Source organism: Phaseolus vulgaris, chromosome 6 (assembly GCF_000499845.2).
Source record: "Phaseolus vulgaris cultivar G19833 chromosome 6, P. vulgaris v2.0, whole genome shotgun sequence".
Classification (NCBI taxonomy): Eukaryota; Viridiplantae; Streptophyta; class Magnoliopsida; order Fabales; family Fabaceae; genus Phaseolus; species Phaseolus vulgaris.
In genome coordinates, this window is record NC_023754.2 from 22,877,683 (window position 1) to 22,905,337 (window position 27,655).

The following is a 27,655-nucleotide window of genomic DNA, read 5'->3' on the forward strand; positions in this document are numbered from 1 at the left end:
CTACTTTCCTTCAGTGTTTAGAAGTCTCACCTATAGTTTAACATATTTTCTTTCGGTCACCTAAGATTCTTTGTTCCCTTAACCCATCATTTTGCTCAAAACACACTTTTTTTTGTTCCCTCTTTCTGGGTAACTCTTTGTTGTAACTTGAGTTCCTAACCGAGTTCCCAAGTAACCAACCATCCAAGCAGTGCTATCACAAGATATCAAAACTACAAAGAAACACAAAATCTTATATCCGATGTGAGAAATCATTAGTGGATTCTCATGTCCCTGTGTCACTGAATAATACATTCTACCCACCTTACAACTCCACCACATGGGTCGTATTCAGAACCAACCATTTTGTTCCTTCGCTATTATTATTATCATTACAAGCTTGATCTTCGTGCTCATTAGGATGATTAGTGTTTAATAGTATATATGTGTAGTTTTCCATACATGATTGATCGTTCTTGTTTCAATTTTAACGGTTCTATCAAAAATATTTCCTGTTTTAAACTCAACCCTACAGGATTGTATCGACCAGCCTTCATGGTTTCATCTTCTAGGATGTATCTTCATTATTGTATTAGCATATGTATGTATGTTTATCAGATTAGATGTAAATGTGACTGTATTCATTTTCTTTTTCAAATCACATGTATTTTTATAGGAGAGACAAACATGGAGTAAAATTATATAATCTATAGTAATAATATAAAAATTATCTGTCACAAGTCCCTATTCTGTGTAGTGTGACCCATTATGTTTTTTTCCCTTTCTTTAACATCTCTTTTTTCTATTATCTGACGATCTCTTTTATTTTAGCCGTGGCCATTGTCCAATTATTGTAAAAAAAAAACATGTAGAATATGTAAAGGATATAATATAATAAATATACAATTGTAACTATGTACAATCAAATTAAAAACATCTTGGACATTGCTAAAACCAAAATAAAATTATAAAGCATCATATTTCCTGTTATCTACAAATTAAATTTTGTATCAATCTCATTTTTTCTTCAAAACATTCATAAAGACGTTTAGTTTATTTTTAGTTCGTCAAGAGACCATGGTTCTACATTTTCGTATTATAGATATTTCTTTAATCATTTTATATGCTGTATTGAATTTTCATAATGGCTAGGTACTTTATGTCGGTGAAGTACTTATAAGTATTATCAAATAGAGTTGGAAATGGAAATACAAAAGAAATTAGAATATTAATGTTCCTTGATGGTATTGCAGCTACGTCAAAAATTTGTTATATAGAAGCATGTTGTCTTAAATACTCTTTATATAAGATAGTAAACACTAAAACAAAAGGTTTTTTTTGAATATATGCTAACAATTATGTATAATTAACTTAAAAGTATTTAAAATGAATTTTCACCAACGTTATAGTGATGTCCTATTTTTAAATGGGTTATATTAAAAATAAAAAATTTAAAAAGTAGAGTTGAGTTGAAAACATGAAGATAGACTGAGAATTGTGATTTAAACAAATGTGAAATATTTAAAAGGTTTTAGAAGTGGTAATCTGCAATGGTGAGTTTGAAGTTGCACTCAGAAAAATGGGAGTTTGGGGAAAGCACACGACCAACAGTGGGACACAACTACAGCCAGCCACATGACAAAAACAAAGGCTGAAGACCCTTTTGTCCTCCATGAGTACGGATATCAACTGAAGCACAAACACTGCACCAAATAAAATAATTTTAAGAATATTATGAGTAAAACTTTACGGGTTAATATTTATATTATTATTTGCTGTAATAATGGTCTGATTCACTGTCTAATGTTCTACACTTTTCTACTTTAGCAATGTTATTGCTTCTAAAAATGTTTTTAAGGAAAGCATCATAATTGCTTAATAACGTTGATGAGAGAGACAGAAATTGTTGAAAAGAAAAGAAAAAATTGCAATGGCCAACAAAAATTATTTCATCTTCTCCTTTGTTAAGTCAGCCTCAGAAAACTACATTTCCAACATTTAACAATTTTTTTTCTTTATACTGGGCCCTGCTGACGTCACAGGTCCGTTTAGATCTTTCTGGGCCTTGGACCTGTCGCAATCAGGTCCATTGGGAAAGCCCACTGGCCGCCTAATGCACTCATCTTTCCTTTTTTCCTCCATATAAACCTCTGCACTTCCTCCATTCCCTCCCATCTTACCCATAACAAAAAGTTCCCTTTCTCTTTCACTCTCACTCTCACTTTTTTTTCTGTGTTTTTCTTTCTCTCTCCTTTCACCCTCTTGAAATAGTGGAGGGAGGAGAAAAGGGTCTCAAAGATGATACCAAAAGACGCGTTTTTTGTTAAAGGTACCAGTGTTTGCATGTGTTGAACTTGCAAAATAAAATTTGCATCACCTAGACTCATAGCTTGCACAGTTATCTTGAACCTTTTTAATATGTGTAATTCATGTTAAGGTGTATTTTTGTACTAGCTCAGCTTATGCTATATAAGATAATTATACTGTCACTGACTGAACTATTTTACTTTATGGTAAATTGAAGACATTCTCTTGTATTCTTTTAATTGTTTTTTACTTACTTTTTTTTCTCTCCTAGCTACTTTTTATCTAATCTAAAGCTGGCTCCTGCTTCTGCCTCTGCCATTCTTCTTCATTATTCTCTGCACTAATTAAGAGCATGATACATGATGCAGGTCCCTATAAGGGGTTTCTCATCTTGCACGTGACTAGCAGCAAGGTGGCCATGGTCAACCCTGTGAGAATTGGGAGGTGTGACCAAAAAGAAGCCATTAGTGGCTCTGAAATTGGAGCTGACAATTCCCCTGGGGTGGTGGCAGCAGCAGCTGTTGCAGCAGGAGCTTCATTCTAATCTGGTGCTATCCTATCTGAGCTTTTCCTACCTTCTCTCATCTTTCTTCTTCATCTAGTTTTTACCACACTTTGTTTTTGGTTGGAGTCTTCTTGACCTTGTAAGACCTTTTCTTGACCTTGTAAGACCTCCCATCCTATATGTTTTCTTTGTTTTTGCTTTTGTGGAAGACCCTATATCACAATCCACTGATATAGAGTTTGATCTCCTTCTTTCCCCGTTGCCACCCAACTCATCCTCTCCTTCCTTGTCTATCCCTCCTGAGCTGTTCCAATTTTGGCCAACCATGATGCAACAACTAATATTATGCCATGGCTTCAAAGAAATTGATTGAGAACCTTACCTTACCTTACCTTAGAACCTCCCTCAATGGGGGTACTTCAAACGTGCTAGCTATCCGGAGACCATGGCTTCCAAAAGTACAAATGGGGTAGCATTTATTTATGAGACCATGTTCTTTATTTATGAGAAATCAATGTAGCTTGTAGTTTGTGAAGCAGCTAGCATGCTTGGTCGTGGTCCTTAAGGTAGGTAGGTATGTATGTATGGTAAGTTGTAAAGAGTGGCCATAGTTAATAAATCAATGTTGCTTGTATTCAGAGGAATTCAAAAGCCTTCTGTGTGATATTCTGTTAAGGCAATCAATTTCGCTTGTATCATTGTGTACAGAATATTTATGCTATTGCAGACATCTGTTTCGTTGTTTTATATGTTGTTTGGCTGAGAAAGTGTGCAACTGCATACATATTCTTTTAGATCTAAGCAAGAGTCTCCCTCGTGACTGCTCCAATGTACAAATATCCACTGTATTATTGGAGTTATTATCTCTTTCTCTCTCTCTCAAATTCAGAAGCTTTCTCCCTCGTGACTGCTAGAGCCCCATCTCTCCATCCAATGCATAGGACTCAAAGGAATTAAACTCACTCACTCTCTCCATTTGAATAATATCAACCAGAAGAATGAATCACCCTTCTCTTGCTTAGTATTAGTCTTTTATTTCTCTCTTTTCATTTTTTTAGTGTATTTGAAATGCAAATGTTGAATTATCTACTGCATAGAGCAAGCACAGCAGCAAGTGAGAAAGTGTGAAAAATTTCTTAGCAAGTGAGATGGCTGCAAATTTGATGCTGAAAACGCTATTTCCCTGTCCCTCTCTTGATTTGGAAGGGTGCTTCAGCCATTCCTTTCACATAGCAGGGCAAGGACAAGCAATTTGGGATAGAATACAACCTGAGCCCATAAGGAATATCACACCCCCCAATGTTTTTGATGGGGCTGCCACACACACCTACCACCCTCAAATAGTGAAGAATAATACCTCTCAAATTACCACTTTCTCCTTCAATTCATTTTCCACATAGCAAAATATCAAATATGTCGGCATCATAAAAAAAAAAAACAAGAGGGTGGAGGTGGAATTGATGTGTTTTTAACCATATACCAATTCAGCTTCCTAACATATCGTTTCCATCAATCATCGGCACGTGGTAGCCCAACCTAATGGCGTAGACAAAGATTTTTCTCTGTATACATACTGTATGAAGTATATTCCAAAACGGATGCATAAAATTTTGTGTATTGACACGATTTGTGTGGTGGTTATGCAAGTCTAGGGAAAGAAAGAAACAAAGAAAGAACAGAAAGAAATTGTGACGCATCAACTACGGAAACCTTTTTCCCTACAAATTTAATTCAATTGCACATACCTTGACTTTAATAATTTATTCTGCTTTTTCAGAGTTTTAATTACAAATGTACTACATCAACTTTTATGTACTGGCACACTTTTTTTTTCTCGATTTTACTAATTGAAACGTAGCCGCGACGGCGAGCATAAATTTAAAGAATTTTCTGTATATAGGGTTGTAGGTGTATAAGTAAATGAAATTTTGCATGAATAAAGATGAATGTAAAAAAAAAATGCGTGGAGGGTAATTATAAGGTGAAGGTAAAGAATGCAGTGTAAAGGTTTGTATACATATTTTATGTGTCGAAAAGGGATAAAAGGTTGGTGAGTTGTGGCACAAAATGATGATGTCTATGAATGGACATTGAAAAGTTAAGTGCCTTTCCCTAGGGTATGACTTAGTAACTATTTAGCCTCACCCCACCAATGGGACCCTTTTTTTTTATCTTTTTTGTGTTTGTAGTTTGTGGCAATGAGGGAGCGATAACATAAAGGCTGAGCTTGAATTGTGTTACAGTCACAATATGCTTCACGTATTCCTTTTGAGGTCATTTGGCATTAGGTACTACCACCCTTGGCCCCATCTTGGTCAAGCCTTTTTCCACCTTTAGGTTACATGCGAACATGGCTCCTTCATTACCTCTTACTTTTTCTTCAATATCATTCCATTCACCACCCTTTGGAAGGTAAGGGAATCACATCTCAATAATGCCTTCATGGAAAAACACACATACAACAACTCAATTATTCAAATTCACATTTTCCACCACATACCAAATTTAACATATATAAACAATTCTCACTTCTACAATTAGTAGGGCTACAAACTCATTATTACATTTGTAGCATGCCAAGGAGGCCATGCCATTTTATTTCTCTCAAATAATTAACATCACATTGTATTACTTGTGTCATTTTGCAAAGTTTAACCTCCAATGACTTTATTATACATCAACTTATACCTCTCTTGCCATAGGAGGCCTTTCTTACTATCTTTAGTTGATGTTGTTGCACTCTTTAAGGGGGGTTTGGATGTTGGGAAAGATAGGTTTCTTTAACACTTTGGTGGAGGTGGATTTGAAGTGATTTGTGTATAAATAAAGGGTAGGGAGAAATGAGGAAAAAGGAGGAGAAAGTACTCTCTCTAAAGTGTGGTCACTTGAAAAGAAAGTCTGACTATTGATGATCGATTATTAGTATGTAATTGCATGTGCATTAAATTTTGAATGTGCATGGAGTTTGAACATGATTGTGTTTCAACTTATAAGGTAGTTTGATAGACTACATGACCAATTAAGAGTCTACACTCTCTTCCCTTAAATACACTCAAATTTATTCACTTTTCCTACATCAAAAAATCTAACTTTTCATCCATTTTCTCTCATTTCATTCTCTTCTCACTCCCACCATCATCCAAACAAGTCCATAAAGTTTGTGTTTTGTTATTTATAAAAAAAAAATATAAGAAAAAATGAGTTATAGTATGTTTAGATTCTAAATTTGATGGAAAGTAAAAAACTTTGTATATTAAACTCCTTCTTTTACTCTTTGAGCAATGAATTTTGTATATTAAACAATTATGTATATTAAACTTAATACCAAACTTAATATGATTAAAATTAATAATTAATATAATTATCTTCATTTACTTAGTTATTCTACAACATATAACATATTTTTAAAAATAATTCAAAAAAAATTAAAAAAATAGTATATAACCCTTTCAATTCAACCTGATTAAAGGTATGTTTAGGTTGGATAAATCTAATAAAAAATACAAAAATTCAATCTATTCTTTTTTTAAAATCAAATGATGAATTACTCAACTCAATCTAATTGGACTGGTGCACACCCATATGGCAAGTGGTGATGTGGTTAGTAAAACAATATATCAAGATTAAATTATACTCTAGGTTTATGCTCCCTAAATCTCAATATTAGACTAAGTCAGTGTTATAATAGTTAATTTAATTGTTATACATGTAATTTGATTATGATTTTATTTTTAAAAGACTTTATTACGAAGTGGACTTTAAGCCTAACTCAACCCCATAAAACCGGCTCATAAGGTTAAGGTTTGCACCCACTTATACACAATGAAAGGCTCTAATCTCTAGTCGATGTGGGATCTCCAACACACCCCCCTCACGCCGAGACTGCCAACTCGTGCGTGGGACTATATATTTTGGGTGGTCCGATAGCGGGTGGCACGATAGGCCCAACAAATACTCGTTAGGATAGGCTCGAAATGGCTCTGATACCATATTAAGAAGTGGACTTAAGCCTAACTCAACCCCATAAAATCGGCTCGATAAGGTGAGGTTTGCACCCACTTATATACTATGAAAGGCTCTCATCTCTAGTCGATGTGGGATCTCCAACACACCCCCCTCACGCCGAGAGTGATAGATAGAAGCTCGTGCGTGGGACTATATATTTTGGGTAGTCCGATAGCGGCCCGATAGCGGGTGGCACGATAGGCCCAACAAATACTCGCTAGGATAGGCTCGAAATGGCTCTGATACCATATTACGAAAGTGGACTTTAAGCCTAACTCAACCCCATAAAACCGGCTCATAAGGTTAAGGTTTGCACCCACTTATACACAATGAAAGGCTCTAATCTCTAGTCGATGTGGGATCTCCAACAGACTTGTCATAAATTTGAGAATATATATATATATATATATATATATAAATTATTTTAATTTTGACATGTCAAAGTATTGAATGTATAAAAATATATAATTGATTTTTAATAGGTTAAATTACTCTTATACATCTTGGAAGTTTAACTAAGATTTAGGGTTATTTTTTCCTCCATCCTCTTCGTGGGATGTTCAAAATTGGATAATTGGATAATTTGAAAATATGAATATATTTATGGATCTATAAATAAATTTTAAATAGTACAATTTATAATATATTTATAAATTTTAAATTATAAATCCAAACTGTATTTTCACAATACAATCTAAATGTATTTTCAAATTATGTTATTTAGAATACATTTTTAGATTCTACAATGTATGTATTTGTATATTGTGCAATCTTAACTCTGTAATATTCTCCATCCATTTCTATATTTGTAAAGGTGCAGAAAGAAATTATTGATTACAGAAAAAGAAAGAGCCTAAAATTCAACTCAAGCAATTTTAGGCCCAACCCATGATGAACTTGGTCCATATCGGGTTACTATGTAATGGGTTCGGTAATCCATTTTTCCACTTCCTATCATCTTTAAGCAATAATATAATAGTCCCTGCTTTTATCTGGTGGCGTAGTATAATTACACAACACTCACATGTTTAAATGTTATTGGTTTAAAAATTATTCTTAGAAATTTTAAGACGCAAAATTTATACCAAGTTTATAATTAAAAAATATTTTTTAAAATAAAAAAATGCAGCAAGCAAAATCAAAATTCACAATACACAAATAAAAACTTCATTTTGAAAATTATTGGTGCAGTGGAACCTCTCTTTTGGCATCTTAAGGTGTATTTGGATTGATGAGTGCATGTGTGTGTGAGGATGTATTTGGATTGATGAGTGCATGTGTGAGGATGTGAGAATAAAGTGAGGTTGTTTGTATTAAAGTATGTTAAATGGATGTGTGAGAAAAATTTATGGAAGATTGTGATTAATGGAATGATTGAGAGAAAAATTTAATTTTTTTTAAAAGTGTAAAATGTAAGTTTAAAAATTTATCCTTGTCTTTAAAAATATTTGAATAATGAAATATGAAATATATTTTTGTGAATATGAGTTAATTAAAATTTTGTAAATTATTTCTACTACCGATAAATAATTATTTGTAAAATATTAAAATTACAAATTTATTGTTATATTTTGAAAAACTAATTAATTAATTAATATATATATTTAAAATTAAATAATATAAATATAACTATTAAAATATTAAAATAATAATAATATTTAAAAAATTAATTTATAGAAATTATATACATAATCAATTATATATTATTCATAATTGATTATATATTTTATTATAATTATATTTTTATTATAAATATACTTAATATTTTTGTTTTGTAATATGATTTTATCTTTATTTTTTTTATTATTATAAACATGCTACCTGTTATTTGTTACCTATTACCTACTGTTACCTGTTACCTGCTACCTGCTACCTGTTACATGCTACCTGCTACCTGTTACATGCTACCTGCTACCTGTTACCTGCTACCTTTTACCTGCTACTTGTTACCTGCTACATGCTAACCTCTACTTGCTACATGTTACGTACTACCTGCTACTTACTACCTACTACATGTTACCTGCTACGTACTACCTGTTACCTGATACCTGTTACCTGCTACCTGCTACCTGTTACCTGCTACCTGTTACATGCTACCTACTACCTGCTACCTTTTACCTTTTACCTGTTACCTGCTACCTACTACCTGCTACCTACTACCTGTTACCTGCTACATGCTACCTGGTACCTGCAACCTGCTACCTACTACCTGCTACTTGTTACCTGCAACCTGCTACCTGCTACCTATTACCTGCTACATGTTACCTGCTACCTGCTACCTGTTACTTGTTACGTGCTACGTGCTACCTGTTACCTGCTACCTGCTACCGGCTACTTGTTACCTACTACATGCTACCTGCAACCTGCTACATGTTACCTGCTACCTACTACCTGTTACGTGTTACCTGTTACCTGCTACCTTCTACCCGCTACTTGCTACCAGCTACCTGCTATCTGGTACCTGCTACCTTCTACCTTCTATCTGCTACATGTTACCTGCTACCTCCTACCTGGTACTCGCTACCTATTACATTCTACCTGTTACCTGTTACTTGTTACCTACTACCTGTTACCTGCTACCTTTTACCTGTTACCTGCAACCTGCAACCTGTTACCTGCTACCTTATACCTGCTATCTGCTACCCGCTCGCTACCTCTTATCAGCAACCTGCTACCTGCTACCTGGGACCTGGTACCTGTTACCTCTAACCTGCTACATGCTACATGCTACACGCTACCTGCTACCTGTTACCTATGACCTGCTACTTGCTACCGGCTACTTCCTACCTGGTACCTGGTACATGCTACCTGCAACCTGCTACCTGCTACCTGTTAACCTCTACTTGCTACATGTTACGTGTTACCTGCTACTTGCTACCTCTTACCTGTTACCTGCTACCTGTTACCTGCTACCTGTTACATGCTACCTGCTACTGGGTACCTGTTACCTGGTACTTGCTACCTATTACCTGTTACCTGGTACTTGGGATCTGGTACCTGGTATCTGGTACCTGGTACCTGCTACTTGTAACCTGGTACCTGCTACTTGTAACCTGGTACCTGCTACCTGCTATTGCAACCTGCTACCTGTTAGCTTCTACCTGCTACCTGCAACTTGCTACTTGTTACGTGCTATCTGCAACCTGCTACCTGCAACCTACTACCTTTTAACTGCAACCTGCTACCTTTTACCTGCTACTTGTTACCTGGTACCTACTAACCTCTACTTGCTACATGTTACGTACTACCTGCTACTTACTACCTACTACCTGTTACCTGCTACCTGTTACCTGTTACATGCTACCTACTACCTGCTACCTGTTACCTGTTACCTGCTACCTGCTACCTGCTACATGCTACCTGCTACCTGCAACCTGCTACCTGCTATCTGTTACCTGATACCTGCTATCTGGTACCTGCTACCTTCTACCTTCTATCTGCTACATGTTACCTGCTACCTTCTACATGTTACCTGTTACCTGCTACCTGCTACATGCTACCTGGTACCTGGTACCTGGTACCTGCAACCTGCTACCTCTTACCTGCTACCTGCTACCTTCTACCTGCAACCTGCTACCTGTTACATGTTACCTGCAACCAGCTACCTGCTACCTGCTACCTACTACCTGCAACCTGCTACCTGCAACCTGCTACCTGCTACGTGCAACCTACTACCTGCTACCTGTTACCTGCAACCTGCTACATGTTACCTGCTACCTGCTAGCTTCTACCTTCTACTTGCTAACTGCAACCTGCTACTTGCTACCTGCTACCTGCAACCTGCAACCTGCTACCTGTTACCTTTTACCTGCTACCTTTTACCTGCTACCTGCTACCTGCAACCTGCTACCTGCTACCTGCAACCTGCTACCTGCTTTGTTACCTGATACCTGCTATCTGGTACCTGCTACCTTCTACCTTCTATCTGCTACATGTTACCTGCTACCTGCTACCTTCTACCTGCAACCTATTACCTGTTACTTGTTACCTGTTACATGCTACCTGTTACCTGTTACCCGTTACCTGTTACTTGTTACCGCCACCTGCTACCTGCTACCTGCTACCTCTTACATGCTACCTCTTACCTGCTACCTACTACCTGTTACGTTCTACCTGCTACTGTTACCTTTTACCTACTACCTGCTACCTGCTATCTATTATGTGTTACTTGTTACCTTTTACCTGTTACCTGTTATTTGTTACTTGTGACCTTTTACGTTTTACGTGTTACCTGCTACCTGCTACCTGTTACTTACCTGCTAACCTCTACCTGGTACCTGCTACTTGCTACCTACTACCTGTTACCTGCTACCTGTTACCTTCTACCTGCTACCTGGTATTTGCTACCTGTACATGTTACCTGCTACCTGTTACTTGTTACCTGCTACATGTTACATGTTATCTGTTACCTGCTACATTTTACTTGCTACGTGCTACCTGCTATCTGTTACATGTTTTTTATTACATGCTACCTGGTACCTATTACCTACTACCTGTTAACTGCTACCTGCTACCTACTACATGTTAAGTGCTACCTGCTACCTGTTACTTACTACCTGTTAACTGTTACCTACCTGTTAAGTGCTACCTTCTACCTGCTACAATAGTGGTTACAAAGTGTTATAACAGAATCAATTTTCAAAATTCAAACAAAAGAGTAAGGAATAATGAAATACCTATCAAAACATTTTAATTCAAAATTTTATTTGACTTATTATTTTCAAATAAATGTAAGACAAGTTTTAATAATAGATTCTTTCAAATTTAATATTAACTATTTGTTTTTAGTTTTAAATTTAAATAATTATAAAATAATGAAATAACTAAAATAAAATATTAATATAAAGATAAGATAGGAATATATTTGTATATAAAAAAATAACTATAATTATAATGAAAAAATTTCTATATATATGGATATAGATATTAGAATTTAAAATATATCTCATAAATTATTCCATGTATATAAATAAATAATGTACTTTGTTTTTCTCTGTTTTACCCAATAATTTAACTTCCAAGAATTTTATATTTATTTGAGAAACATAGTCTCTATGAAAAAAATATTATAAAATAATACATTATTGTAATCTTTATTTAATTTTATTTATATTATAAACATATTTTTAATTGTTTTTCTTTTTGAATTTCTTTAAACTTCAATATGGCCTATTTCTTTGTCATGATAATATTATGAAATATATATATACTTTATGAATTTCTCTAAGCTTCAACATGTTTTTTTTTTCTTTCTCTAATAATATTTTCAAATATTTGTTTAGGCACATGAAAAAAAAATTCATAAATTTCTTTGACTTCAACCATGAGATGAATCCAAGGGTCACGGTATATTTTGCATTTGTCGATTTCAAATTTTAGACATGTCAGATGTATCTAACGGACGAAAGTATTGCTGGAGAGATGCTGCAAGTTTCATAAATCTCTCCACACCATCTGCAAAAGCTATTCTTGCGGTGAAATCCTCGGACTAAAATTCAATCCAAGGGCTGGAGTTTGATATTCAAAAGAATTCACTTACCACCGTCAGATCCGAAGCAAAAGACTCTAGAACCCTCTTTTCTTCTCTGTGTCCACCGCCTTTAACACAGGCCATTGGGAGAAAGATACACTTCAATTCCTTCTTGATTGCATAGTCTAACCCTTCAATGGGTGAGTCATTTCCTTTCTTTCTCTCAGTTTATTTCCTTTTGATTTTCCCTTTAATGTTCATTCTACTAATCAATTTTTGATTAATTCTTGTTAGGACCATCTTTTTTCCTTCAATCGAATATGCACGATTTTATTTTTAGGTTCAATAATCTATCGTAAAACAAGGTTGTTTTTTTTTTTTTTGTTTTCAGGTATGTAATGCTTGAATTTTGAGGTATTGGTTTTGTTTGGTGAGAATGAATATGATCAAAGTTGGTCCTGGTCATCGTGTTTTTCATGCACCCAACCTGTCTCACTTGCGCCGCGATTTTAATTCTGGAGCATGTTCATCGCCTGTGGCTTTTGACCCTCTCTCAGAGACTTCCCTTAGTCTTAGACCTAAATCTTTATCCCGCTTTCAATGCCAACCTGTCCTTAAATCTCGCCAACCTCTTCATCTCTGTTTCGCCAGTGGACAAGGAATGAAGGAAAACAATGGGGTAAGAAAGCACCTATTTTTTCTTTTATATTACTAGTTCTTGTTTTTTTTTAGATAGACGGGTCCTTCAGAAAACTTGACATTGCTAAAGACAAGAAATGTATGATGCATTTTGTGAGCGATTTTATTGTTACTGTGTCTGTTTGGTTATACTTTTGCAGAGATGTTTATAGAAGATAAAATTAGGTTCATAAAGTGAAAAAAAAACTGTTGGATAACAATCTGTGGAAACCTTTTGATATTTGTTTCTCCGAATCTTTTATTTCATTTTATGTTCAGAAACAAATTTTAGTTAATGGATATGTTTGTTTTTAGAGAAATGGGATCAGTTTTTTTTTTAGGCCAATTTTTAACTGAAACATTTTTTCTGTATATAACTCTCTAGTTTTCTTCCTAAAATGAACTTTGCTGGATATGTTTCAAGGAATGTGTCAGTGGAGGAGTTGGAGTTTCATGGATGCTCTTGATATATATATATATATATATATATATATATTATTTGTGGTTTTTGTATTTTGGATTTGAATTGTTCTTCAGTTACTAAATAAATACTATTAACATTATTAGGATTTCCAGAGCAAATCTCTTCAAGAAGCCATGGAACAATTTAAGGGACAGTCAATAGAGGATATACTGCGACAACAAATTCAGAAGGGAGGAAGTGGAGGCATCCCTCCAGGAGGACGACGCGGTGGTGGTGGCGGAAGCGATGGTGGCAGTTCTGGGGGATCAGATGGGATGTCAAACGAAAATCTTCAAGTTGTTTTAGCAACAGTTTGCTTTGTATTAATGGTAAGTTCTCTTGTTGCACAAATTGTGCGTATCTACTTATTCTCTTAGTCTAAGATTTCTTTATTGTGTGAAAAATAAAGGAAAAACTTGAAGTGACGTTGCTAAGCTAATAATGGTGGTTAGTTGTGTCTGTAAATATAATTTGTGTGTACTTTTCCTTAATTATTTAGAATGCATGAGGTGGTTGATCTTGAAATATAAAATATTCGTATGCAAACTTTGTGATGATATTTGAATACCTTTCTTATACATAGTTGATTAACAAAATTGATAGGATGCTTGTGCATCTCCCATTTTATAACACCCTACATCATTTTCCAGTATATTTTTGTCATCGATGGCTTAGAACTCATGAAGCTAGCTAGGGACTGCATCAAGTTTGTATCTGGTAGAGGCCAGAGTGCTCGATTGAAGCGAGCCATGTACAAATGGGTACAACTTTACAAGAATATCATTGAGAAGAAGGAAGCTGTCAAGAATGGATTGGAGAAAGCCTGCACAAGCTGGTTCCACCCTGATTTCTTCCTAGGTGTCAGTAGGCATAATTTGAAATCAACTCATGAATAATTTTTTCTGTATCTGTTATAAACCTGTTTCCTTCGTTGCTTTAAATATATATTTTTGGTATATTTAATATTATTATTATATTACTGAATTATCACTACTCTAGAACATAACAGGGTAAATAAAATGATTGCAGTTCTTTGTATATAACGTTTTCCAACTAGAGGATACGCTAGCAAGAGAATCCTACAGTTTCGTGTGAATTTAAGAGTCTAGTGAGTTTTGCAATGTGGGGACTAGGTTGGTCATGGCTATTTACTTAGCATCCTGTTTCAACTCTTTTTACCTTTTTCTGTGGGTCTAGGAACATTAGCTAGATTCTAAAAAACGATTTAGAGATCTTACCATTCACATTTGGATAGCATGATTTTAGTGAAAAAAGTAGCCAGAGAAAGAGGGGGCGAAGGATGGAGGTGCCCTGGAAAAGAGGGGTATATGTACTGTGTTTGAGCAATTACGTGTTTGTTTGTCTTCATAGTATATGCGAATGTTAAACAGCATGAAAATTGCACAGGCTTTTGCTGCATAATCAATTAACTTCTTTTGCTGCATAAATGATTAACTTCTGCTACATAATGGGTTATTGTTTGGGGCACAGACAATTATATGTTTGTAAATAATCAATTATGCCACAGTTTGGTGACCTGGTTTGTGCACCTTAAAAAAGGAATGCCAAAAGATTGCTGAAGCAGTGCTAATAGTAACTTTGTGTGCTGAATTTCCACTAACATGTCCCAAGTGACTACGGCTAATAATTGTGCAATTTTTTTTCTTTAATTAAAAACTTTAAAAACAAATTTATAAATAATTATATAAATCAAAGGAAGAGGCAATGGACTCTTCATAGTCACAAGAAACTCCTAGCTAGCCAGTTGTAAAACTGATGAACAGAGAAGTTGGATGCTTGGGTCTGCATATAATCAAGAGGACAATAACCTCTTATCCATGCCCATACAAGTGATACAAAAACAACCCAAATCATGATCAAATGTGTCATTGTAATTTTTTAAGGACAAGTTCGCACTCACTACGGTAAAATGAGCTTATTTTTAGCTATGAAAATGTGTCCGGGATCCACAAAATCAACTCTATTCGCAATAGGGAAAGGAAACCATATGCATAATCAAATAATAGCTACTAAGACAATGTTTGAATATTAAAAGAATAAGCTTCTTTATAATTTAAAATAAAATTAATACATGTACAAATTAAAAACAAGAAAAGTGGAAATAAATTATATGAAATACTCTAAATGTAACCATTTATTTATATTTGTGGTAAAATTGTTTTCTTAAGCTAGGGTTTATTCCCCCAAAATATAAAACTTCGTGTTCCAATGCACGGACTACAATGAAAAAATGGTTGCTTTATTACTACATTATTTTTTATTTTTTTTAAATTACTTTAAAAATAGTTTTAAGATAGTTTTTTTTTTTCATTCTGTATTTTTTGAATTAAAAAAAGAATTGTTGAAAAAGTAGATGACATTGAGAAATAAAAGGGCTAACAAGTAATGCCTGAACAAAATAAGAGGTGTTTGAAATGAGAATTCCCGAACAGTGCAACGCTGTTTGGGAATGGGGCCTGTACATTATACTATTAATGTAATGGAAGTGGAAGGTAGAAGAAGTGCATGAAAATGGAGGTTGAGAGGGACGTGAGAGAATGGTTTTCATGGGTGACCATCACCAGCAAAGCTTGGACCTCAAATGTCCAATTTGTGGGAACGACAAGTCACCTATTTATAAAGTCCTGCAACCCTAAACTAGCCCTATACTTCCATGCCACAAAATTTTATTAATTCCGGTCAACGCAACAAATCTGTCACTCCAACCTCCACAAAAATACTTTTTATTCACATTTTTAAACTATTTTTCTACATCATTTCATCAATTCCATCCTTCAATTATTTTAATTACGTAATTTTACTTCATCTATTATACCTTATATATTCAATTCTTAACTCACTCTCATTAATAAGTACAAAAAAAATTACAATAAGTATCAAACATATTGTAAAAAATAACATCTCATTTTAGCCTTTTCTTTTCCAACACGTTTTTGCTTTTGTCATCGTTGTCAGACACATTGACATAAAATAATGTTTATATATTCAATATTACTACACCAAATTTCATGTATTTAATGTTTCCAGAATAAATATCTATGTAAATCTCACTACACATATACATGAAACAAAATAAGTACTCATTCTTTAAAAGCTAAACGTTAACTTTTGTTAAAGTTTCTCTTATTAAACGCTAACCATTTTTGTTTCCCGAAAAAGTATTATAATATTGTACACATATTTGTATATTTACAATCTAATTTTTAAAAACAAATTATCTTGGAATTTTAAAAACAAATTTTGAATATAATATTGTACACATATTTGTTACCTGAAGAGGACCAGACATAATTTGTAATTTTGAGTTACCTAGTGACCATATTAATAATAAAAGGATTTGATATTGCTTGGGAACTGTAATATAAAGCACTTTTTATGTGTTCCTACTCTCTTGTCCCTTTTAAAAAAGCTTGTCTAAAGCTTTGAATTTATACATCTGATAAAAAACTTGGGAAATTTTTTTAATGTACACTTTCAACTCTCTTTTATGTGTCTCTTGTTCCTTGGGAAAAAATAATCCCCACATGCCTTGTACGAGCATGCAACACCGAATTATGAGGCAAGCCTCAAACACTTCCTTTGTCACAATAATATATACGAGCAAAGCAATGAACAAGAACAAGGTCCCAATACCATTTATTGTTTGGATTTTTAGTATTAGAATACATTATTAAAATAATGTTAAATTTTTTTTAAAGCCTAATTCAATTTCATAGATAAGGTGATGATTATATCACTTAACATTGTTAATAAAATTGTACTAATTTTCAGACACAAATATATTTCTTTCACATTAATATTTCTTTGTTTGAAGATAATTCTATTCGTATATCATATATACTTTAAATCATTATAACCCAAAGATTTTTTCAGAGTAGATTTTGTTTTTTTATTAGCATGAATCAGATGGAAATGTTCAAAATGAAAAATCAAATCCTTATGTTGAACAAACAGAATGTGTATCCATCTATAAGAATTATTTCACACCAAATTTGCTATCTCAAACTCCACAAACAAATGTTGGATTGATTCTTTCCTTGACTCACATAGAGGACATATTTATGCTTACATTAACTCCTCTTCTAATTAAGTTCAATCTAGTGGGAATTCCACACAACAAAGTTTCCCAAGGAAGGGTTAAGACACTAGGCATTGCTTTAATTTATCAAAGATATTTAAAAATGTTGTTAGTAGCACCTCTTGCATAACTCTATGGGTTGTATATGATGTATAACCTCTCTTTTTTTTAATAGGATTGGAACATTCCTAAAATATTCTAATGATGAAAAAATATATTTATATTTGACCTAATTTAAAAAATAATTAAATAACAACTTAACCATCAATTATTATGTATGTTAGGTGTATAAGAACAAATAATATTATTTTAGAATTTGGCATACTAAATTTAACAAATCAAAACTTATAAAATATATTTTTAAATCTATATATGCAATTTGAAGTAAACTATGAATGCTCTTGTTACAAAATCCAAATATCCTATCAAATTACCTTTGACTAATATATTCAAAATAAAACTCACACGAGAGATTAAATATAGGAGATGCATAAAAAATTAAAACCTGAATTAGTCAGTGATATTGAAGCCAACAAATCATTAGTTTAATTCTATAATAAGTTTATAATTAATATTTTAATCTCATACTAACTTATATGGCTAAATTATATTTTTATAATTTATATAAAATTGTGGTTTGATAGGGTGATGAAAGTTATAAGTTAGTTATTTTTACAGTTTTCAGTTTAACAAAAAATTATATTGATTGGTCTGGTTTAATACCCTCACATGAGCCCATGCACATGTACATAAACACGTACTAAGATATCAAATCAAGATCTAACGTGTATATAAACTATTAAAAGCATGATTATAGAAAATAATTACGTTCAACATAAGTCACATCTTTACTAAAATGAAATGAAATATTGCTAAATTGGGATATTCTGTTCAAAAGGAAATCCAAATATGCACTAAATTGTGGTTAAGTATCAAATAATTTTAAATTAAAATAATTTTATAAATACAAAATATGAAATATAAAATTTAAGCTAAGAACAAATTTAGAAATATATATATATATATATATATATATTAATTAATTAAAAACTATTACATAATTGCTTAAATAAGTTTATATATTGTAACTACATTAGGTTTTTTGGTCTCCTCCTTAAGTCTATGATTTGACATTAAGGCTGTGTTTACTTTAAGAGAGATGTACTAATTTTTCTCATTCTTCTCATATGCAAAAGAATTGAGGGAAAAGCCACTTAAGATGGTGGTGTTTTTCCTTTTTGGCATTTTTTTCTTTGTCATTAATGTAATAATATATATAATAATATATTTTATTTTTATTATTTTTTCATCATAATTATCATATTATGATATTTCATATTTTATTATATTTTTTTTTCTTTATAAATAAATTTGTTGTACAATTCACTCTATATATAATATTTTTTTATTATAAAATGTTCTCTAAAATATCTTCATGGTTATGTATCTACATACAATCTAAATCAAAATCAATTAATGTAATTTTTTTTTCAAAATGTATAAATAAATATAACAATAAATTTGTATATGCTTAGATAATATTATTTGTATGTTTTTTTTCATGTTTTGATAATATTAAATAACTCGTATTTTTTTTAAAATAATTATTTAATAGTATCGAAATAAATTATTCAATTGTACATACAATAATTTAAAATATTTCAACTAACTCAAATTTACACAAAAATACATCATATTTTATTATTTAAATATTTATAAATACAAGGATAAATTTGTAAACTTATATTTTACACTTTTAAAAAAAATTAAAAAAACCTCACAATAATTACATCATTCACAAACTTTCATAAACTTTCCTCACACATCCACTCTAACATACTCCAATCCAAACAACCTCAATTTCTTCACACTTTCTTCTCACATCCTCACACATCCACCCCCTTAAATCCTCACACATCCACTCCTCAATCCAAACACACACTAACTAAGTCTACTAAATATAATCAGTTATATTATTTTGACAATAATTTAAGACATTTATTTGACTAGTGTATGGGACATAACAAAAACAAACATAATGAATTTTTTAAAACAGAATAAACTCCCTATTAAATTATGCAAGTAAAAAAGTAAGTACCTTAAGAAATTTAAGTTTAAAACAAGAGATTATCATTGAATTAATTGATAAAAATAACATTACAGTACTGTCAGGTTAATTTAAATATTTTATTAGTAAATTAATTTCACAAATATTTAGATTACTCATTACAGAAATAATTAAATGGTATTGTTAATTTTTTTAGAAGAATTATTTGGTGTAAAAAAATTAAAAAATACTTGTATGGCTATTTCTTTTTAAAAAAAATATTTATATTTTTGAAAACATTAACTAAAAAAAATCATTAAATAGAAACTAAACTATTTTTAGAAACTAAAATAATTAGTTAGTGTTTTGAGAAAATTTTATAAACTAAAAATATTATTGTTATCTAAAATAATTTCTATTATTAATAAAAATTTATAAAATAATTTTTAAATTGGTGTCTAACCATTAACTATAAAATCTAAGAGTTTAGTTACTTATGAGTAACTACCAATTATTTAGTTTCTAAATTTGGTAGCAAAAATATTGGTTATTAATTAGATACCAATTTAAAAACTATTTATCAATAATAGAAATTAATTTAAAAATCAATATTTTTTTTTAGTTTTTAAAATGATCTCTAATTTAGTTAATATTGAAACTAATTATTTTTATCTTTAAAAATTAGTTTCTATTTTATGATTTTCTTGCAATGTTATTACTTTATATTTTAAATTAGTCTATATTACTCTTTTTAGAAACTAATTTAAAATTTAAAATATTAGTAATTGAAATTTTGGTAACTCATTTAAATACCAATTTAAAAAATGTTTTATAATTTTTTTATTAATAATAATAATATTTTAATTTTTAAAATAATATATAATTTAACTAATATAATAATTAATTATTTTTTATCTCTAAATTTAGTTGCTATTCAATGATTTTCTTATTCTTTAAAATATATATATATATATATATATATATATATATATTTCTTTCTAATTTACATTTAAGAAAAAAAAACGAATAAAAAAATTGTAACTGTCACAAGACTAAAAATGTAAAATTTTAAAAAACAAATAGAAAACTGAATTCACTTTGAAAACTAAACTATTGTTGTTTTTTTACGAAGAAACTGTATCCTGGAATAAAAATCCATAAATATTTATGAAGAGTTTTTTTCTTTATATAATTTTATTGTTATTTAATTATAATAAAAAATCTTTTATACTATTTAATTAATTTTAATCTCTTGTTCTACGTAGACTCATGTTGTTTTTACAAAAGAAAATACTCCCACACTTGTTTCTACAATTAAAACAATAAAAAAATAAAGTCAAATAAGAAACACGGAAAGAAGTAGATTAAAAATAAATTATAAAAAATGTTCATTCAAAGAAGATTTTATTTTAACTATATAGTTGCATATAAAGAATGAGATTCATTCATTTAATTTCAATTTTAACTATTAGTATAATTTTTATTCTTCCTATATTTTCTTTTAAAGACAATCATTTTCAATATACAATAAAAAATAAATATAAATATATAATAAATATTGTTTGCAAAATCCTTCACTAAATTTAAAGTTTTATCTTAGAAATTTACAAAATAAATAAAAAATGCTGTTATTAAATTTAAAACTAGAATCTAATTGAATAATAACTCATAGAGGTTTAATCCTCAAAATGGATTTCTCCCACACTCTCATCTTTCACATGATACCTTTCTTCCCTATAAATATCCCATACAGTTGTTAGACTTTGGTACCTTCCTTCTTCCTCCTTCATCATCTTTCACATACTTTCCATTTCTCTACCTTTCTAATCTCATTCTCTCATACTATATATTTACCAACTCAACAACTGCTTAATTTTTTTTGCATTGAACTCCTTGTGTAAATCCCTAAGGATTAGATATGGTGGTTATAAGGAGTGAAAAGATTTTACCCATTCATCTTCCCGTTGTGGACTTATCCACAGAAAGATCAATGGTGAGAAAACTCATAGTGAAAGCTTGTGAGGAGTACGGTTTCTTCAACGTGATCAACCATGGAGTTCCCTGCGACACCATAGCCAAAATGGAAGAAGCAGCTTTTGATTTCTTTGCGAAGCCACTGGCCCAAAAGAAACAACTTCCCCTTTATGGCTGCAAGAACATAGGCTTCAATGGAGACATGGGAGAGATTGAGTACCTTCTCCTTAGTGCTACTCCTCCCTCCATGGCTCACTTCAACAACATCTCCAATGTGCCTTCAAACTTCAGGTTCGTCCACTCATTGCACGTACTTTCTGTCATTGTCCAACACTTTTACATTTATCTCTGACACTTGCTACAAAAAAGTCAAACAAAACCCTTTTTCATAAACTATAAAATCAACTTATGCTTCTTATGTATGGAGATGATTATTCAAATTGATCTTGCTGCATGTTTGGTTCTGTCTCTCCCTTAACTACAATTGAGGTGATGGATTGGTTTTTGTTTTATTTTATTCTGGGGACATGCCACTTTGTGTGATCATGTGTGTGTGGCAAAAAGATGGACAAGATCTGGTGAATAACAAAAGTAACAGTTGGGAGGTGACAAGGTCATGACTCATGAGTAAGTAAGACACCAATAACCATGGATACACACCTCTCTATTTACAAATATATAATCCTCTAATAAAATAACATGTTCAGATAAATTCCTAGTTACCATATATCAATTCTTTTCAAGTGGGGTTCATTTCAGGTATTAAATTAATGTACCTTGTTATAACTTATATTTTCAACCAATTTATTTGATTCTAAACCATTTTTATAAGTTTTTTCACACACATGCAAGATGTTTTATTAAGTAAAAAAAATGTAATTAAAACAAGAATACGGATTAATTTTATAAAAAGAAAAAGAAAAAACTTGCACGGTAGCATCAGAGTGACCAGATAAATTCTTATTTGTTGTTGATATGGACCAGGCTAGCTAGTAAGTTCTTGCCAGCTTAAGTAGTGACCACCTTAATAATTATAATGTCTGGTTTAAAGAATTAATTGTTATAAACCCTATATGACATTGAAAAAGTATATAATATTAGAAAATAGGATTTTATTTTATTTTTACTCCTCTTGTATTGGTTATTTACTATTGTTATTGTTATATTTATTTATTTTTATATTGTTTTTATCTTTGTATTCTTTCCATGCAAAATGGAACGTAGGATCTATTATTTTGGTGGGTTGAAATGATGTACGTCCCTATGAGTTGTATCTGACCAACACAAAGAAAGAAGGGAGAGAGAATGTGTTTGTGTGTGAAGGTTATTCCCATCTGTGAGTGATGGCACTGTGCCAACCATTTTTTATAGAACAGCACGTTGCAGGTGGTCCTTAGATCTGTATCATCATACAATTTCACCTTCTCCCTCCCTCTATTTTCAAAGAAAACTTTTAGTTTCATATAGAGAAAATAAGTGGAAGAAAAATACAAAAAAAATAATAATGAAAAGAGTGTTCAGTTAGGAGAAAATTAGTCAAAAATAATACTTCTATTTATTATTAATTAAGAATTTGTTATTATAAGAAGAAGAATGGAGGGAAAATTTGTTGATTTCTCCTTCATTTTGAGTAACTTAATTATGTTGATTTCTATAGATTTTTTAAGCATCCTCACACAAAGTTCTCTTTCTCATATTTTATTCACACATCACCTACTTAAACTATCCCTTCTTCTTCGTCTTCGGTTATATTTATTCTTAAAATCATTAAACAAAAATCAATTTTAAAGATAAAAAATAATTAGTTGTTATAATGACTAAATTAGAGATTATTTTAAACATTATAAAAATTATTGGTTTCTATATTAGTTTCTATTTTTGAGAAATAGTTTCTAAATTCATATTTAATTAGTTACCAAGGTTTTAACTACCAATTATTTAAATTCTAAATTTGGTAGCAAAAAAAACTTAGCTAGTTAGATACCCTTTTAGAAACTATTTATCAATAATATAAACTAATTTAGAAATCAATAATTTTTTTAGTCCTTAAAATTGTCTTTAATTTAGTCATTATAACGATTAATTATTTTTTGTTTCTATTAATTAGTTTTTATTTAATAATTTTATTGTAGTTGTAGTTATTTCTAAACTAAACCGTATGAAATACTATATATAATGAGGATTGTTTTAACCTTTTTGAATTTATATAACTGCATGAAGAATTAAAATAAAACTATGTTAATTAAGATTTTTTAAATAAAGATTGTTTTAATGAATATAAATAAGTTACTATTTGGATGGAGAAAAAAAGATAAATATAGAATAAGAGGAATAGAGTAAAATAAAGGTATTATATATACATAGAAATAACAAGAGGCTGAAAGATTTTTTTTTCTACTAGGACATAGGTGAAAAAACAAAGAAAATTTATATAAATAAAAGGTAATTGCTTATTTCTTAATTTATATTTTAAAATATATTTTTTGTAAAAAATATTAATTAACTTTTTAAGAAAATAAAACAAAAAAGTGAAATGAGCGACTACATCTTCATTTATTACTAATAAGGAAAAGGTGTTATTTTTATGAAAATGTTTTTTTTTCTATTTTCTCTAATAAATAATAGGATTTTATTTTTCATTCTATATCTTTATTACTTCATTTCATTTCAATAGATATAAACAGATTGTGCCTAACGGGAATTTTTTATGTGGTCCAACAATCCTTTACTACAGTTAATCTGACTTCCCCATATAAAAAATATATATATACATTTTCTTATATATTTATATTAGAGTTTTTTATTTAAATGATAATCTCATACAGTTAAGTGTATGTACCCAATTTTTGGTACAGCTTTAAAGTATCAATGCATGTTTTAGTTAATTCATTTTAAAGAAATGTAAATTGAGCATGTATCTACATGTCTTAAAATGTTGATTGTATTAAGAAAGTAAGAGTAGGTGAATAATTTTTAAGCAGTTAATAAAATATATGATGACCAGATCCTTTGAAAAGGAATTATTTAAAAACATCCAATTAATACGAAACTCGTAATGCAATAAGATTTTTATTTATTTGAAGTGCCGTACTGTATAAAACAGACAACACAGATGGCCTTGTTCTCTCAATTCCAATGCTTGCTTTGAGAAGATTCAGTCCTTGCCACTTAAATAACACCATTGCTTCAACAATGCTATGATTGAATGCTGCTATGATTGATGTGATAAAAATAGGGTAGAAAAGAAAATTAAAAAAATAGAAAAGTACCATTTTTCTTTTCATTTATATTTTGTTTGTTGAGTTGTGAGGCATAGAAGAAGAAAAGGTAAGGTAAGAGAGAAAGGTGTTATAATTATAAAAAAAGTAAATAAAAAGAAAAATGGTGTTAAAAGGTTTGTGATGCACGTGAGATTTGAAGTCATTCGTGGAGCACATGGGAGTATGGAAAAGGAGTAGGTACTCCTAGGAGGTGGGATAATATGTCAGAGACTCACTTTACCTCTTTCTACTCTGTCTTTGTCATGTCAACACTGATCAGTGCTGCGTGCTTGTGATTTATTTACTCATGATTATGATTAATTTGGGAAAAAGGGGGCAATCAAATTGGAAAGGTCAGAAAAAGTTCTGTTGGATAAAACATTGGGTTTCAGATTGACACATACATACATAAGTATCTCAAATAAATCAACAACGTCCAATCAAATCAAAACCAAAAGGTCAGACTTCAAAATCAGATTCCCCATTTGTTATCCACAACAACTTCTTTAACAATTCTTTTTCTTACCCAAAAAACCAATCTCACAAGTGAAATGTATAAAGCATATGCTGTCAGTGTACTGTACGGTGCAGATCAAAACATCTCTGCTATTTCTTCAATTTCTTCAATTGCCATTGCCACCATTTCAGTTCACTGTTATCTAGCTGTGGATGGGTGAAGTATACCTCTTATTTTGGCCCATATAATTTTGTTCAAATCAGTACTGCTACTATATAGTATGAAAGATAAATTTGTATTTTTGAGCATTTAATATAGTTTAAAGTTGAGATTATAGTTTACTTATCTAAAAGTTTGAGATAAGCATGAGAGAAAAGAATATATAGGGTGTGAGTGTGTGACTGTGCAATTGTACATGACAGCTGTAGTGTGAGTGCATACACAGAGGGAGTGAGGGAGCTGGCATGTGAGATTTTGGAGCTAATGGCAGAGGGTCTGGGGGTTCCGGATAGATGGTTTTTGAGCAGGTTGATCAGGGAGGTTGATAGTGACTCAGTCCTGAGGTTCAATCACTACCCACCGATACTTAACAAAGACTGCAAGGATAAGGACAAGTCTCCCTCCCACAACCACACCAAGGTTGGCTTTGGGGAGCATTCTGACCCTCAGATCCTTACCATCCTCAGATCCAATGACGTGTGTGGCCTCCAAATCTCTCTTCAAGATGGGGTGTGGAACCCAGTTGCTCCTGACCCCTCAGCTTTCTGTGTTAATGTGGGTGATCTCTTGCAGGTATATGTGTTCTTATCCTACACATCTTTTTTCTTTTCAGCCCCACAACCTGGTTTCATTTTCCTCAGCACAACACATACTCAGGGTAGTAGTGGGGGGCCTGGGGTTGCCTTTGCTTTTGGTTGGGCTGCCTTTGCTCTAACACCTCGCACATGGGACTGCCAAACAAATTAACACACACTACTTATATCTCTATCTTTCTGTCTTCAAACAAAAAGCTTAACCCTTCAACTTGATCACAAAAGTCACTGAATTTTTTTGATTGAATATCAGAAAGGTTTACTTCAAGATCCACTTAGAAGCAGCAGATAAATATTATATGAGGGTTGTGGATAGAGAGCCAAGAAGATAGACACACGCACACACACAGAACACAGAGAAACAAGATGTAATGTAACATAGTACATGGTAATGGATTTGGAAATTTAGATATCCCACTTTCTCTTGCCCCAATTGTGATTAAACAAAAAAGGGTATAGTTAGACACGTGAGATGTCATGTCACACATGACAAGCAACATGTTAGTTATGTACAACATCTTGAGAAGTGGATGGAATGAATACTAATAATGGGGAGGTAGGTTAAGGTTTGGTGACGAATTAGCTTTCGGTTATGTGTGGAAGAGGTGGTACAAAAACGGGAAGTGAATGATTTATGTTTATTGATGTGTTGTGTAGGTTATGACAAATGGAAGATTTGTGAGCGTGAGACACAGGGCTGTGACAAACTCACACAAGTCTAGAATGTCGGTGGCGTATTTTGGGGGTCCACCACTTGATGCATGCATTGTTGCTCCCTCAGTTATGGTTACACCCCAGAGGCCCTCCCTCTTCAAACCCTTCACTTGGGCTGAATACAAGAAAGTCACCTACTCAATGAGGCTGGGAGAACGCCGCATTGACCTTTTCAGGAACTGCACTCAACTCGACTGAAACCTTTCCTTCTTCCACACCCAAAACTACACTTCCTAATACCAATACCACACTGTAAAGGTTTTTCCTCCCTTTACTTTTTGCTGTGGTCTCCATTGTTCTTCTGTTGCTATGTGCTTTGCCAAAATGTCCCAACAAATTTTGCATTGCCTCATACTCTGCAAATTAACTTCATAAGGAAAACAAAAAACAAAACACAAAAACAAGTTTCTGTTGATGGACTGCTAACATTGGGTGCCATTAACTACCGCTGTTGCATCTTAACTCAAACGAATCTGTGTTTGAGGTTCTTTGATTCAGGTGGTTGTTCTTGTGATTATGAGGGAACTTTCGTTTATTGAATGGTTTTTTTATCAGCAATGGTTCTTTTATCACATGCACGTGCAACCTTTTTCTTCCTCTTCTTCTTCACTTTTATAACTAAAAAATATATAGTTATGCAATACGGACTAATTTTTATACGATAACTTATTAACTTTGTTTTTATAAAATAAAGAATATATCCAAAATGAACTTTTCTAAGTAGAAAAATAATACTTTAACATCCTTATAAAAATAAAGTATAAATATACAAATTAATGATTGATGACTTGAAATTCTGATTTCATTTTCTGGTTGATCACTTTCTATAATTAGTAAAGCATCAACATTAAAATACACCAACCTTAAAAACACGTGTTTTAGCTT

The 27,655-nt window shown here is 31.8% G+C and overlaps 3 protein-coding genes and 1 long non-coding RNA gene across 7 annotated transcripts; all 4 read left to right on the plus strand.

The window, feature by feature from the left end:
• The first annotated feature begins 2,146 nt into the window (after positions 1 to 2,146).
• Positions 2,147 to 3,538, plus strand: LOC137831959 (uncharacterized). The gene is made up of 2 exons (XR_011084500.1): positions 2,147 to 2,308; positions 2,655 to 3,538. It is a non-coding gene; the product is annotated as an uncharacterized lncRNA (long non-coding RNA).
• A 5,516-nt stretch (positions 3,539 to 9,054) lies between these two features.
• On the plus strand, positions 9,055 to 11,005 carry LOC137833535 (uncharacterized). The gene is made up of 2 exons (XM_068641879.1): positions 9,055 to 10,375; positions 10,521 to 11,005. The coding sequence occupies exons 1-2, from the start codon at positions 9,055 to 9,057 to the stop codon at positions 11,003 to 11,005; spliced, it is 1,806 nt and encodes a 601-aa protein (XP_068497980.1).
• Positions 11,006 to 12,173: 1,168 nt separating this feature from the next.
• Positions 12,174 to 14,394, plus strand: LOC137831960 (uncharacterized). Of its 4 annotated transcripts, none has more exons than XM_068639881.1 (4): positions 12,174 to 12,466; positions 12,561 to 12,945; positions 13,512 to 13,736; positions 14,058 to 14,394. In XM_068639881.1, the coding sequence occupies exons 2-4, from the start codon at positions 12,703 to 12,705 to the stop codon at positions 14,301 to 14,303; spliced, it is 714 nt and encodes a 237-aa protein (XP_068495982.1). In that variant the 5' UTR covers positions 12,174 to 12,466; positions 12,561 to 12,702; the 3' UTR covers positions 14,304 to 14,394. The 4 variants fall into 4 exon arrangements, with proteins under 4 accessions (XP_068495982.1, XP_068495984.1, XP_068495981.1 ...); XM_068639883.1 differs by having other exon boundaries at positions 12,178 to 12,466; positions 13,521 to 13,736; XM_068639880.1 differs by having other exon boundaries at positions 12,262 to 12,466; positions 12,658 to 12,945.
• Positions 14,395 to 21,314: 6,920 nt separating this feature from the next.
• Positions 21,315 to 27,328, plus strand: LOC137831961 (gibberellin 2-beta-dioxygenase 2-like). Its single transcript, XM_068639884.1, has 3 exons — positions 21,315 to 21,818; positions 25,667 to 26,036; positions 26,714 to 27,328. Exons 1-3 carry the CDS (start codon positions 21,472 to 21,474, stop codon positions 26,966 to 26,968), a joined length of 972 nt encoding a protein of 323 aa, XP_068495985.1. The 5' UTR covers positions 21,315 to 21,471; the 3' UTR covers positions 26,969 to 27,328.
• Positions 27,329 to 27,655: the final 327 nt, after the last annotated feature.

Coding starts and splice junctions, on each gene's coding strand:
- LOC137831961 (XM_068639884.1), top strand. CDS start 21,472: ATGGTGGTTATAAGGAGTGAAAAGATTTTACCCATTCATCTTCCCGTT. Junction 21,819..25,666: donor AATGTGCCTTCAAACTTCAG/GTTCGTCCACTC, acceptor TGTACATGACAG/CTGTAGTGTGAGTGCATACA. Junction 26,037..26,713: donor ATGTGGGTGATCTCTTGCAG/GTATATGTGTTC, acceptor TGTGTTGTGTAG/GTTATGACAAATGGAAGATT.
- LOC137833535 (XM_068641879.1), top strand. CDS start 9,055: ATGTTACCTGCTACCTGCTACCTGTTACTTGTTACGTGCTACGTGCTA. Junction 10,376..10,520: donor CTACCTGCAACCTGCTACCT/GTTACATGTTAC, acceptor GCTACCTGCTAG/CTTCTACCTTCTACTTGCTA.
- LOC137831960 (XM_068639881.1), top strand. CDS start 12,703: ATGAATATGATCAAAGTTGGTCCTGGTCATCGTGTTTTTCATGCACCC. Junction 12,946..13,511: donor GAATGAAGGAAAACAATGGG/GTAAGAAAGCAC, acceptor TAACATTATTAG/GATTTCCAGAGCAAATCTCT. Junction 13,737..14,057: donor CAGTTTGCTTTGTATTAATG/GTAAGTTCTCTT, acceptor ATCATTTTCCAG/TATATTTTTGTCATCGATGG.